General features: G+C 36.8%; 1 protein-coding gene across 8 annotated transcripts in view; it reads left to right on the forward strand.

Moving 5' to 3' along the window:
• EHBP1 (EH domain binding protein 1) overlaps positions 1-14,163 on the forward strand; it is a 304,632-nt gene that overhangs the window by 214,713 nt on the left and 75,756 nt on the right. For 5 of the 8 annotated variants that reach the window (XM_081344185.1, XM_081344189.1, XM_081344188.1 and 2 more), the window contains one exon: positions 2,426-2,573. In XM_081344185.1, coding sequence (XP_081200311.1) covers positions 2,426-2,573 — 148 coding nt within the window. The remainder of the gene's footprint in view (positions 1-2,425; positions 2,574-14,163) is intronic. The other 3 variants (XM_081344187.1, XM_081344190.1, XM_081344192.1) reach the window with 1 other exon arrangement.

A 14,163-nucleotide genomic window follows, 5' to 3' on the forward strand; every position in this document is an offset into this window, starting at 1 on the left:
GGAGATGAGGGAACACGTTTATATTGCCGGCGTTTTTTGCGTTTTGCTCATAGAGCACGTCACAGGTCTGCTCGCCTCCGCTGGCCGTATTGTCCTGAGCTGTCTCGCACTCATTCTCGCCCGTGTGTTCTCCGGTTGATGGCACTGCGCCCTCCTCGTAAATTGTGAATATGTCCGAATGCCTGTTGTCAGGGGCAGATCGTGAGCTCACAACAGGCATTCAGACACATTCGCACTTTACGAGGAGGGTGCAGTGCCCTCAACCATAAGTAATTGGGCTTAAGTAATTTAATCTATTTTAATTTTATACTTTTTTTTATATTGTATTTTATGCTGCCCTGTAAACCGCCCTGAGTCCTTCGGGAATAGGGTGGTATAAAAATTTAATTAAATAAATAAATAAATAAATAAATAAAACCTGAGAACACACGGGCGAGAGTGAGTGCGAGACAGCTCAGGACAATATGGCCAGCGGAGGCAAACAGACCTGTAACGCGCTCTAAAAGCAAAGCGCAAAAAATGCCGGCAATATAAATGTGTTCCCTCATCTCCAGCAATTTTACTCTGACGATGTTGGCAGTTGGTCAACAAAAGCTAAGTACATTAAACTGTTTAGTTTTGACTCTATCCCGGTGTTTGAGTATTCTTTTCTAGCACATATACATACATGTGTGTGTGTGTGTGTATGTATGTGTATTACAAGCCAGGGTGTTGGTCAGAAGGACAGCTTTCTCAACCACGGCCCTGAAATTATGGAGTATGCTACTACCCCCTGAGGTGTACTTGGTCAGCCTGCTCATTGCATTCCAAAAGATGCTGAATGCTCAGCAAGCATTCATATTAATCCAATTGGAACTGGGTGCCCATTTAAGGTGGTTCTCAAAATGAGGACCCAGATTGTTGGGGGCAATTAAGCTGACTTTGTAATAATGCTTGGGGGGTGTATGAAAGCCCTAATAAGCAGGCATATACATAGAATGAAGGCTACTGCTAACCTTGTAAGCCGCCCTGAGTCTTCAGAGAAGGGTGGGATATAAATGGAATTAAAAAAAATAAAATAAAAATTTCCTTTGACTAGGGGAGGGGGGATGTTTTGTGTCAGGGGAATGTCTCAAGTCTATTCCAATGTGGGGTAAAGGAAATGCCTGAATAACACTTACATAGCATAAACCGGTTTTGTGTAAAATTCTCCATGCTACTTTTCAGGTTTCTTTCGAACTACTCTGGGATGAGATACATCATACACTTTTATTATTTGACTAAGTCATTATATCAGTGATGGTTGAAAGAGAATCAGCTTTGCTTATCTGACAAAGAAGTATGTTGCACTTGAGGAAAACTTTGTGAATTTTGGAAATGTGCATATTACATTTTATGTCAAATACAGTAGTAATTAGCTTTAATTTTTTTTATTCTTCGGCCATGGGTTCCAAAGCAATATTTTTTAAAAAGCAGATATTTAAATATGTCATTATATCTTCAAGTGGATGGTTTAAAGCCTGGGGTTCCGTGTGATCCCCAAGTATCTTTCTTGTGCCCTCACAAGGCCCTCTTGACTGATCCTAATTGACAAAAATCAGCCAAATAATTTCCCATCATTTTAAGGTGTTTGGAGCCTGCAAAATAATTGTACTGCTAGAGAAATTTCTTTCTCAGCTTGTTTTTATGAATTTTATGGTTTTAATGGTTTTTAAAGTTTTGTAATTATTTTTGATGGAGGTGGTAGTAGTGGGTTTTTGTTGTTGTTGGGTATGCTTTTTGCATTTTTTTCTGCTTTTAACTTTGTAAGTTACCCAGAATCACATATATCAGATGTATATCTATGTAAACTTATCAAATGAATACACTTTTTATAAAACTTTTATTTTCCTAAATTATTTTACTTAAAAGTTTTTTCCAAAAATAACATCATACTTAATTTTTCCAATTTTTATGTGCAAAGGGAATGATTCCTCCTTCCCAAAATAGAAAAACACTGTGTATTTCAATTTTATTTCAAAAACAGAGTGTATTTTAATAGATAGTTGAGCCCTGTGAAGGAAATGGAGCTTCTTTCTGGTATTCTGGTAGAAACATAATTACAGGATTTTCATTTGTTATGTGAACATTCTGAGATTAGCAAAAAAAAATTAAACATTTCATGCTAAATTGAAGCCATAAATTGTGTCAGTCTCACATTTTATAGCTTTAAAGTAAACTGGTTCATTTTTTAAAAAAACTGAGAAATTATTTTGGGGTAAGGGGGCTGATTCATGGATGGCTCTGAAAAGTGTGTTGTTGACATCCAACTGATATGAAGCTTCCTGTGTATAATATGGGCCAAGCACCACCATGCTGTAAACCATTTACTATCATGATGATCAGATTGAGAATGAAATTGCATTTCGGTCAATTACTGAGCTGGCAACTGTTCAATATATCTTAGCAGCAAGATGAAGAGCGGCGTCGGCAGCTGAGAGAGAGAGCTCGTCAGCTAATAGCAGAAGCTCGATCTGGAGTGAAGATGTCAGAACTTTCTAGTTACAATGAAATGGCTGCAGAAAAGTTGAAAGAAAGGTCAAAGGCATCTGGAGGTGAGCTAAGGACTTTGTACCTTATTCCTATGGCAACCCAGAAATCTGAGGAAAACCGTTTTGGAATTTGATTTTATTCAGACTTCAGAGTAATTGTTGTTCACCAGGAAAACATGTCAATACATTTTATGCTGTATTTCCTAAGTTTGCACAATCAAAGGAATACTTTTCTCCTATCTCAGCAGAATATAGTTAACGATATTTGCATTTTCCCTATTGTTTTATGTGAGCATGTATGAGGTATGTAGTAAAATGATCTCTAGAAAGAGTGTGTCAGTGATCCAAGCTTAAACCCAAACAGGTGTACTAATGATTTCACTTACCTGTTTAGCCCTGCTCAGCACATCCCGAAATACATCTTCACAACAAATTCCATTAGTTTACTATTAAATTTATGGCGATTAGTCCTCTTGAGGTTTCTCTAAAATGCAAAGCTTAGATATACATATTTAGCAAATAAGTATATAACATAATTTTAGGAAATAGTACTTTTAATATTTTAATGCAATAATGCTTTGTCCTAAATAGGAAATGAATAAGAGTCTTTTGCAGAGATGTAGATCTATGATTCTTTTGATAAGAATTTTGGAATGAGATAATAAAAAGTAGATGCAGTAGTTAATTTTAACTGTTTTCATACAGCCATTCATGGCTTGTCCAAAATATCTGAATTAATTGTAGGGACAAGATCATTGGACAATCAAAACTATATGCACAAGATATTGTTTGATTCTGATCAGACCATACCACATTTGTAACCTTGGATTGCCTTAATTCCCATCTCTTTTACAATGTTCAGTTTTGTTTCTGATTTCATCCTGTGTTCTGTTTAGTCTTTTTAGTCTTTAATATTTTTTCCTCTGTATTTTTTTCACATAATTTTATAATGAATAGTTGCTGCCTTAACTTTTATATGGCAATTTTATGCCACCAGTTAAATTGCGGAAAAAAGGCAAATATTTATTCCATTGTTCTTATCTCTGGACAAATCCTCACATTCATTGATTTTGTGAACACACTCGGAGATAATCTTTTATGGGGCACAATCATAAAATATCTTGTGAGTGTTTTCTATCTCATATTGTCCAGATTGTAAGTATCTCCATGAATTTTACTTTTCTTTTTTCTTAAATAAGACATGCTTCAAAACAAAGCAACAACTGGATAACTTTTATTTACAACAGCACCTCACAGTATGACAGAGGTCCTCCTGGGATGTCAAAAACCGGTGGGCCTTCTGGCAAGTGGAAATTTTCAGATTGGTCATGATTACATGGCAGTCATATTCTGAATAAACAGCCATTCTGTGAGAAGACCTTCCATATAGTTTCAGAATTCCATATGTGCTTCTGGCTCAGCACAGTATGTTAAACTGACTTCTCACGTCTGATATAGTGAAGGCTTATTGCATTGCACAGTTTTGAGCAAAATTTGTCACCCTTTTTTACTGGCAAGGAAAATAAGTGATATTTAGTGATTCCTTCTCTCTGGAAACACCTCCCAAATTTATCTGCCCTAGAGAAGCCCCCAGTTTTCTGGAGCATATTTCCCTAAGGACCTAACAGCTGGAAGGAGAAGAGAGAATTGCTGAAAATTGCATTCTTCGTATTCTATTAAATGAAGGCTTTCATTAATTCATTAATGTGTGCCCATTGCTATGAGCAGGGATACAGCCCTCCTAACAAGTTTCTGGCTCTGGATAACCCCACTTTTCTCCCAAGGAAAGATTAAGCAAAACCAGCTTTTGTCTGCACAGAAAAAGGCAGGGAGACATCTCATCTTGCCTATGTCTGCCCAGAGAAAAGTACATCATGCAGGAGGAGCAAAAATTGTCTTTCTTATCATGCATGGGCTCACTTTCTCCATAAAGGAGGGGGCAGGAACACTTTCCTCCTCTTTTCTTTCTAAAATTGAAATCAGGTGATGCCACGGGACACCGATTTCTACCAATGAGGCAAAGCTACTGTTCCTCAGTACTTCTCTACTGACATATTTTAGTTTGTAAGTCTATGTCTGAACTTGAATGTGATCTTCAAATTATTCAGTTCCCCAGCCTTGGCTTTAACCACATTTTTAGAGAAGCTGCCCTAACCTAACAGATTTCCTGATGGTCCTAATTCAACAGCATCTCATGCATTGCTTTTAAGTGGTTCAGTGAGTTAGTCAAGCAGTCCCAGAACAAGTAATGCAGTGGATCATCAGGGATAAGGAGGAACAAGAACCAGGACAAAAGGATTTTTCTAGGATTGTCAGTCAGTGCCTTTGATTCTCAACAAGAAACAGTACATGTAATCAGAAGAAGACTGTCAGTGGGGCAGTTAGCAGTTGTCCTGGGTGGTGACAGTCAACAAGATCTTTCCCAAAAAACAACATCATATGTTTGCAGAGGGAAAAGCAACTAGGACATGATTAGAGAAAAAAAGGAAATGGAGCAGCTACAGAAATGAACAACTCAAAATCTTAAGCCTGATAGGGCTCTCAGGGCCACACTCCTGCTTTCATACATCCCAAGCAGCCAACCTAACACCCAAGTATTCAGTACAGAGTTTGAAGTCTTTCTTCATACAGCTATTACAAAAGGCTTCCTAATAATTCAGAATCCAAGGCAGCTGCATTTCAAACCTTCACATATGCAGCTTGAATGTGAGACGCAACCTCCCTGCGGACATTCACAGTTTATGCTCAGATGGTGGGGAAGGGTCTAGTCAGCACATACTGTGTCAGGAACGTGGCTACTCAGCATGGCCTCACTCCTAGTTCATAAACTGCGACAACACATGAATTGACAAATGCTGTTCTTTTCTCTGTGTTGCTTCTTTGGCTAACCTTGTATTTGCTGCACACTTCTTCAAATTGTAAGCCCCTACTTGGATCCCTATTATTGCAGGATGCAAACTATGCCAACAAAAATAATCAGAGCTGCCTGCATTATTCTGACTTCAAGGTTTTGTACAAATTTCTTTAAGCAAAGATCACCTTTTTTTTTCAGAGATGAAACCAGTACTGGAAAACGTTTTCTCTCTATAAATTTAGTTTCAAGACAACCCAGCTGATTGACAGACAGACCTGAAGGTCAACTTTGTGTACTCATTAAGTTCCCAGATAATATTTTTGCTTACTAATAATAGTGAAGCGAAAATGCTGGCCAAAGTATACGATTTCAACAATAAGCTGTCAAATTTAATTGGTTATCCTATGATTACAAACATAAGAACTAGGCTCCTGGGTAAATAATATTCACCTCACCTGTATACTGTTTCCTAGGGTTAGTTCACACATAATCTATACCAATTGACATCAAAGTAATGTTGCATTGTATATAAAAGGGATTGGAGAAATATCTTCATTAAAAAAAATGCAGAAAGGAGTTACTTTTCTATGAGAAAGCACTCTATCATATAAGACCTTGCCATCATAGAATGAACTAGTTACCAGGCATGTCAAACTGCCGGCCCACGGGCCAGATGCATCACTCTGAAACCATGCCCCCCCCATTGCCAGCAATGGGGAAAAAGTCACGATACATCACGTGACCACGTGAGTTTGACATACTTAAACTAGACCCTAATCTTGACAGGCAACAATCTTTGACTTTCCAGATATTTGCTAAGCATTCCCCACATTGGCCACATTTCCTTGGGATGCTCATCATAATTCAGCAATATTTGGTTGCATACCCACATCCTAGATTTTCCCTTCTTTACCTCTGCATTGTTCTCTAGTCCTAAAAAGAGTAGGTTCTTTAATGCTATGCTCATGTGTTTGCTCTGTGCCAAACGTGTGAGGAAAAAATTAAAGTTAAAGCCCACATAATAAAAGTTGGAACTATGGGTAGTCCTCAATTTATAACCACAGCTGAGACCAGAATTTCTGTCATACGTCACTGTGGTTGTAAGCAGAGTTGGACCCCATTTTATGCCGATTTTTATAGTAGTCATTTACCAAATCCAACTTCCCATTTATGCTAAGCACCTGAATTGCAGTCATGTGTCTGCCGGGTTGATGCAACAGTTGTAAGTATAATTCATAAGTCACTTTTTGCAAGGCAGTTGTATCTTTGAATTGTCATTAAACAAAAAATCGTAAGTCGGAGACTACCTGTATTTCAGTGTCATTATTAAGTCCACGAGAGGGTGTTATCTCTCAAATACATCCTTTTTCATGCCTATTTCATGGAGGTTTGGCAGTATTTTGTATTCCTAAGCCTTCCAGTGTATTTTCTAATTATCACTGCTCTTCATTTGATATATCAAGCACATAGTCTGTCAGGATTCTTTAAGTCATCAGAGACTTCCCATACTAATTTTTTAAAAAGCATTTGACCAGTAAAGTCTTGTGATTGAAAGTCAGTTTGGTCTAGTGGTTAAGGTACCAGGCTAGAAAGCAGGAATCCCATCTTAGCCATGAAAGCCACCTGGGTGACTTGGGGCCAGTCACGCTCTCTCAGCCCAATCAGTCTCACAGAGTTGCTGTTGTGGGATAAAATAGGAGAAGGAAGGAAGTGTAGGAAATGTTCGCTGTCTTGAGTTATTTGTAAAAATAATAAAAGCGGGATACAAATCAAGCAATAAAAATACAGCTCACGAAATCACAGCTAAGGATAAGACTGAGACTCTAATGAGACATTGCAGTGTCAGCCATGTTTTCTTTTCACATGTGTATCTTTGTTTTTTTACATCAAAAGGGGCACATAATTATCTCACCTTCCTGACTTTCCTCACTTGAGGCACTTTTTTTGCAAACCTCTCTGAAGACAGATTTGGAGGAGAAGAAAAGTTATTTATATTCTTCCTCTTCTCTGAATGTTCAAGGTAGCCTGTGTGAGAATCCGCAGTAATTTTACCCCAACAACAATCATTCTTTGAGTAAGATTGCTGTGAAAGATTTAATCATGTCATCCTGGGAGTTCTGCAGTTGAGTAAGGATTTAAGTCTTCCCAAATGCAAATCCAGTGTCCTAACCACTAGACTACCGTGGCTTTCTGCCTCAACTTCTCTTATTCTTGTGACTTTTTTGTTTGCTTATTAAAAAAAATAAATCAGACTTTCCCTCTTTATAATCAGACAGGGCAGATAAATACATGTGAATAAATTATGGTCTGTGTCCCCTTTACAAGAGGATATTGCATGATTTCCCAACTCAGAGAACCAGATACCCTCTGCACTAGAGAATCCTGTTGTTTCTGCCCCGTTCCCCATTTTAGTGCACCTGTAGTGTGCCTGTTCGTTTGACCTTCCCATCATCTAGTTCCTAGTGGGAAGAGTTTTCCAGCTAGCTGTGGGGAAAGATTTGTAAGGCAACTATTACAGATAAAAGGCGTGGGGAGCTCCTCTCTCCACCAACATGTACTGCTGGGCCCACACCTCAGGTCTTCTCACTAGGCCATAAATTATCTGGTCCTTAACTGACAGCTCAACAATTAATTTCACAGGAGCCTTTGGTGTCAAGTTGTCTGATTTTCTAATTACAGAGGTGGCCTGAGCCTTTTGCTTTTTTGGAACTATTAATCATCAAGTTTCAGGCTTTTGCAGTGGTCCTGAAAGGGGAGTGGCACTGTTGTTTCCTTTTGTGTCTAGAGACAAATTGGTGTATAGCAATTCACAGCTGCCAGATGGTAGTACTTCAAGTGCAGAGTGGTAGTACTGAAACAAACTGGGAAGAGTTCATGATGCTTAGTGCTGGATTCAAGAGTTCCTAAATGCCACCCCAGCAAATACTCACCTAACAGGCAGCACAACTCTAGATAGTGTCTATGAAGCTGTTTCCTTTTATATATTCTTTATCCTAAGCAAAAACCAGCAATTTCCCTTCCTATGTTGAAACATCATGGAAGTACTCAAAGTCCACATAGACAATATTGATATTGGAATGCGTTCTTCCTATTTAACAGTGGTCTTTCACTTCTGGTTACACTAGAATGATGGAGTTTTTTTTCATTTTGCTTATAAAGAGCAGTGCCCAGGTTATTGTGTTTTTGTCCTTGCTTTGCTATTTAGATAAAAAAAATGTTGATATTGATTACAGATCTCAGAATACAGGAGATCTAGTTCATGCTATGTTTAAAAAAAATCTCTTCAAAGAAGAGTTCACAATCTTTCAGTCAATCTCTCTGTTGGTGAATAACGTCTATAACTTCTTAAGGCATATTTGTTCCAAATATTTGTTCCAAATATTGAATTCAAATAGTTTTCTTGAAATTTCTTAGTTATTCTAGCCATTTCTTTTAAGTCAGTGAGGCAGAAGCCGCAGAACTATAGAAGGCTGGAGATCATGTAGTCCAATCCCCTGCCCATTGCAAGCATCCACTACCTCAGTATCTCTTACAGATGGACATCAGACACACACACCCGCCCAGCAAAAGAAGTTTGATCCATTTTCTGCACAGGAGCTCTTCAAATTGCCAACATGACACATCCTACTCTTCAGTTCTCATGTCTAAGTATATTTCAGTAGTTTCCTGTAGAACCTGGAGATTTTATTTATAATTCCAGGAGAGATAGTCGCTTAGCTCCTATACAAACCAACTATGTGCTGGAATAAGTGACACCTTGGCTTCTATCAGCTCATAATAACAAGGAAAAATTAATAATTAATAATCTCAAAAATATTAGATCCTTTTATGCTATTAACTAGAAATAATATTGCAATTAATTAGCCCTTCTTCCTCTTCGTTGTAAATTGAGGCTTACTATCTTTTAATTACCACTGAATGAAGCCCAGTTCCTGATGACTGTAGGGAAGAAATGTCACCATTTTGAATTCTTCCCAGCAAATTCTATTGCAGTTCTATGATCATTCCAATGTTCTGCTTAAATATGAACATTCTGTTTATATCTTATTTCAGTTCTACTTCCCATAACTCTGCCAAATATAGCCATTTTTAATAGCCTAGCCTCATTTCCATCAGCAGGCCAGAAATACTGAATCTGTACTTGCTGATCATCACCTCAGAGGAGCAGTCAGTCCTTTTTTTAATCTGGGGTTGAATGATTGGTTCAAAATACTCTTAAGGTATTTTGCAAATCCATAACTTGAAGCCAATTGTCTTTTTCTCGATGTTCAGTTGTCACAATGCATATATTATCATTGGAAGAAACATTGCTACTATTTTGATCTTTGCTGTAATATGAATTTCTTTCCCCTCACAATCTGGTTTATGTTTTTCTTTTTTTTATTGAAAAGTTTTACAATACATTTTGAATACAAAAAAAAACCCTCCTCCCCCTCCCCTCTCCCCAACCCCCCCTACCCTACCCTCCCCCCTCCCCGACTTCCCAGAGCTGAATACAGGGTATAATAATACAAACAAGCATAATCTAAAATATGCTAACAACAATAATAAAACATCAAATTCTATCACACTTTAACTCTCCATAGTCAAAATATTAATAAAATAACTACTAACTAATTATACGTCATAAAAATCCTCTACTTATTCAAATGCTAAATGATACTTTTTAGTCCCATATTTATTCTGAATATATTCAATCCATCTTCTCCATTCCACAATGTATCTCTGTTGCGATTGATCTTTCAAATATGCTGAAATCTTTGCCATTTCCGCCAAGTTAGAAACTTTCAAAGTCCACTCTTCTATAGTCGGCAGTTCTTCCTTTTTCCAATATTGTGCTACTAAAAGTCTCGCTGCCGTAATTAAATTCAATGGTTTATGTTTTTCATTGTCTGGATATCTACCCTAAAATAAATCTCTTCTTTTCCTCTGGGTCATTGCCCATCATCACCTGTTCTTAGGCCCAATAAATAAAACTACCACCTTCACTTCTTTACTGAAAACTGTAAAATTATTAAGATGACCATGGACATTATTTTTATCTTTTTAATATTTAAAATCACCTTTGTTTTTTTTATTTTGCCTTTTGTGTTTTCATAATGAATTCTGTGAGGTTTACTTTGCTTTCAGCTAATGGAGGGGATCATCTGCATATCTCAGATTGTTAGTGTCTTAATCTATAGTTTTGATTCTGTCTGTCATCTCTTGCAAACATGCTAATCCTTTAATAGATTTTCAGAACAAGTCCTCATCTATCAGTCCTACTAAGTAGACTAGACCATGAAATTACTCCACGGGATGGCTAAAATTACTTTTATTCACATTGGCTGTAATAATAGAATCTTGCAAGGCTGACTGTGTTGTACCTTCTTCTTATAGGTCAGTAATTAGGGAGGTGCCTGTCTGAGCCGCTTCAAAATGTTATCTGAATGTACTGGACTTTAAAAATGTTTTAGCCCCTCTGGCCTATGCAACAAAGCCTGTATTATTTCTTTCAAATTCATCTCCCTTACCTCATCTCACTTTCTGGCCAATTCTGACCCATTCTGTTTCTACAAACGCAGTCTTTTTTTCACAAAGACTCCACAGAAAACTAATCAAATGTTCTGACACATCCATTTATATTAATATATTCTACATTCTGAACTGTTTTGCACTAATTATTGCTTGCTATAATTATTAAAGTAAAAACCAAAGTTTTCACATTCTCTTGAAGATCTCTGTTTCAACAGAACACAAAGACTGACACACTTTTTGGACTCTGGGCTACACAGTATTCTTCCATCTAATATGAGCAGCCATAGAAGTTGCCTCTTTTATCATAACAAAAAAACAGCATTTCGCTGTTGCACTACAAGCTCCACCTCTTTTGGGGGTGTGCATGACATCACAACACAAATGGGCAAGATTTCTGTTGTGGCGGCGCAACATTCCTTTTGTCAGACTGTTCCTTATTGATCCTTTCCCTTTCTTTTCCTGAAGCTCTAAATAGTTTACCAGATATTTCATCTGTACTAATGCTTTCCTATTTGACAGCTGGTCTATTGCTCTCATATTTCATTTTTACTGGACATGGTTGTTACATATTCTCTCTATAAATATTTTTGTCAATCATTATCCTGTCTGTAAAAGATTTCAGTTTAATCTATCTTCTGTGAATCTCACTGCCTCTATTAGATCTCTTCAATGGTTAACCTTAAGTAATTCCACTTTAGCTGTATATTTTACTAGGAGTTCTGTCATTTCCTGAAAACCATCCCTCATTTTCTTATCATTTTCCTCTATTTGTTGATATCTTCCTTTGTCTTTTCTTAGTGGATAAAGTTTGCTTTTGTCTTTTGTCCATTCTTGTTGCCAGATGCTTTCATCTTCCATCTTTCCTTGGCTATCGTGATAGCTTGTTTTGAAAGCTGCTTGGATCCTTTTTCCTTTGAAATTTTGGGAATATTTTTTTCTGCTTCAGTTTTCACAATGTTTCTTATCTCTTCCTGTAGCTCCCCAGGTTCTCTTTCTTATAAATTAAGTATACTGAATTTGTTCCTTACATTGATCTTATATATACCCTCCAGGTTAAATCTTGCTGACACACTTACTGCCTTTAATTTTCTAACTTAGAGTCATACATTTAATATTGAAAATTCATATTCCTTTCCACAATCTGCACCTGAAACTGTACTGGCTGACTAGATAGGCTTTCTCCATCTTTTATTTCCTGTTACATACCGGTAGTTGAATTTATTATGTCAATATTGTCTATCTGGTATTGTCTGTCTGGTGAGGCCTTGATGCTGAATATACATTTACATGCTTTCTATATTTGAATCTAGCCCATGTTACAATTTACTATACATTTCTGTGTCTTCCTCTATTTTTACTGTAGTAAAAATGTACACTTGCATAAAGCTGAATTTCATTTGATACACACTATGGTTGATATTAGGGCTGTGCAGTTCTTTGATTCAACTCCAGTAAGGTGTCTCAAAGTTCATGGAGGCACATTTTTGACCCTAGTAGCAGTTTTATCTGGTATTTTTTCAGAATTACTGAAGCTATTGAGCCCTTTTTTCACATAAAAATGTAATCTTCTGGAAAGGAGAATGGTGATTACCACAGATTAAAACCTGAGAAAATCTTATGCTGTGAAACATAATGATATTTGAGAAGCCATTCCTTGTATCAACAACCTTGATATGCAATTACTTCAAGACAAGTTAAAAGAAGCTCACACAATTATTCATTTAGAAAGAAGTACTCAATAGCATTTAGGTTACTGGTTCAAAGCTCAGATCCAGGTTCCTAGTATCAGCACCAACCAGTCTTCCAAGACACAATCAGTTCTGATGGAGTAATTTGCTGGACACTGAAAAATTGGAATATACCTAGAAGGGTCTAATCCCAACTATTAAGTATTATTTTACTAGTCCGATAGGCTTCATTATTTTCTATATAAGAAGAGGTTCTCCTGAGAAAAGAATGATCATCTTTAAATTATGTTCATTCTTCACATTTTGTCACAGTCATTACATTTCTCACTCCAGTTGCTTTTAATGGGTTTAGAGTATGATAGTTGAACATGGACAATCAAGGATACTTCAAACTTTGAAGTTATATTTATTATTAAGATAATTTTCTATTCACTGTCCTACGAGCTTATGGAATTTGTTCATTTTATCTGCCAAACTGGCCTCTTGTATTTATCATAAATTGTGGCTCATGCTGTAATGTATTGTTTTTATTCTTGTTTTGTTTTTATTCCTTAAATAATTATTTAATAAAATTTATATAGATATGAGTCATGCTCTGACCCATCCATTGGTCCATAGACAGCAGGAGGTGATCTTACAGTCTTCCTGCCCTAAATATAAACACTGGACAGAAACCAACCAGGAAGTCATAATTATGTCAATAAGACCAATAACTAATTTTCTGAGCCAGTGAGACTAGAGTTATATGATTCAGGAATTATGCAAGAGAGTCACTTCACAATTTTACCAACAGACAGAAATCAGTACAGGTTCAATACTTAAATGTTTTCAGCAAAAGACGTTTCTGGAGTATAGTGAATCTATGCAATTTTTTTCCATCTTGACAAATTATGTATTGTTTTGGAACACTCAACTACGTAGACCACAAAAATGGCAGTAAGAAACATAAACCAAGGTATATGTGTACTTGTGATTTCATGTGTAGCTTATTGCCTTTGGAACAGTATTTTAGTTTTAAGGATTCATATTCCCAGTTAGTCAGGGATAATTCTGATTATTGCTATGCTCATAACAGTTGACTGAAGAGTCAAGTGGTGCAAACCGTGACCCAGTTTTGCTCTACTGAACCTTCTGTGTTCATGTGTGGCTTCTGTGCCTTGGAAGCAGCCTTTTAAATTATTAAGTCTTATCTTCTCTATGAGTAAGAGGCAGCAGCTCTTTGAGTATGGATAACTATATTAATTAATAGCAATTTCTTAAAATGAAGTGATAAAACTTACTTGAAGATTGGAGGTGAACTTTACATCTGGAAGAGGAAAGAAGGCAAAATCTACTTTTCCCACAGGCTATGAGAGGTGTTCTTAGTCTGTCCTGATACTTATTGTTCTATACTTAAACTTTTATTTCATTATCCTCGTCGTTCTGTACAGTAATTCTGAAAGTAGGAATGGGTTGCTTCTTTTTTTTCTTAGTTTTTTTTAATCCTGCCTTTATTATTTTATAAATAACTCAAGACAGTAAACACACCTAATATACCTTCCTTCTCGCCAGCCCACTTCTTCTGGGCTACTCGTCACCGCTTGCGCATGTCACC

Source organism: Vipera berus (assembly GCF_964194415.1).
Source record: "Vipera berus genome assembly, chromosome: 1".
NCBI classification, from domain to species: Eukaryota; Metazoa; Chordata; class Lepidosauria; order Squamata; family Viperidae; genus Vipera; species Vipera berus.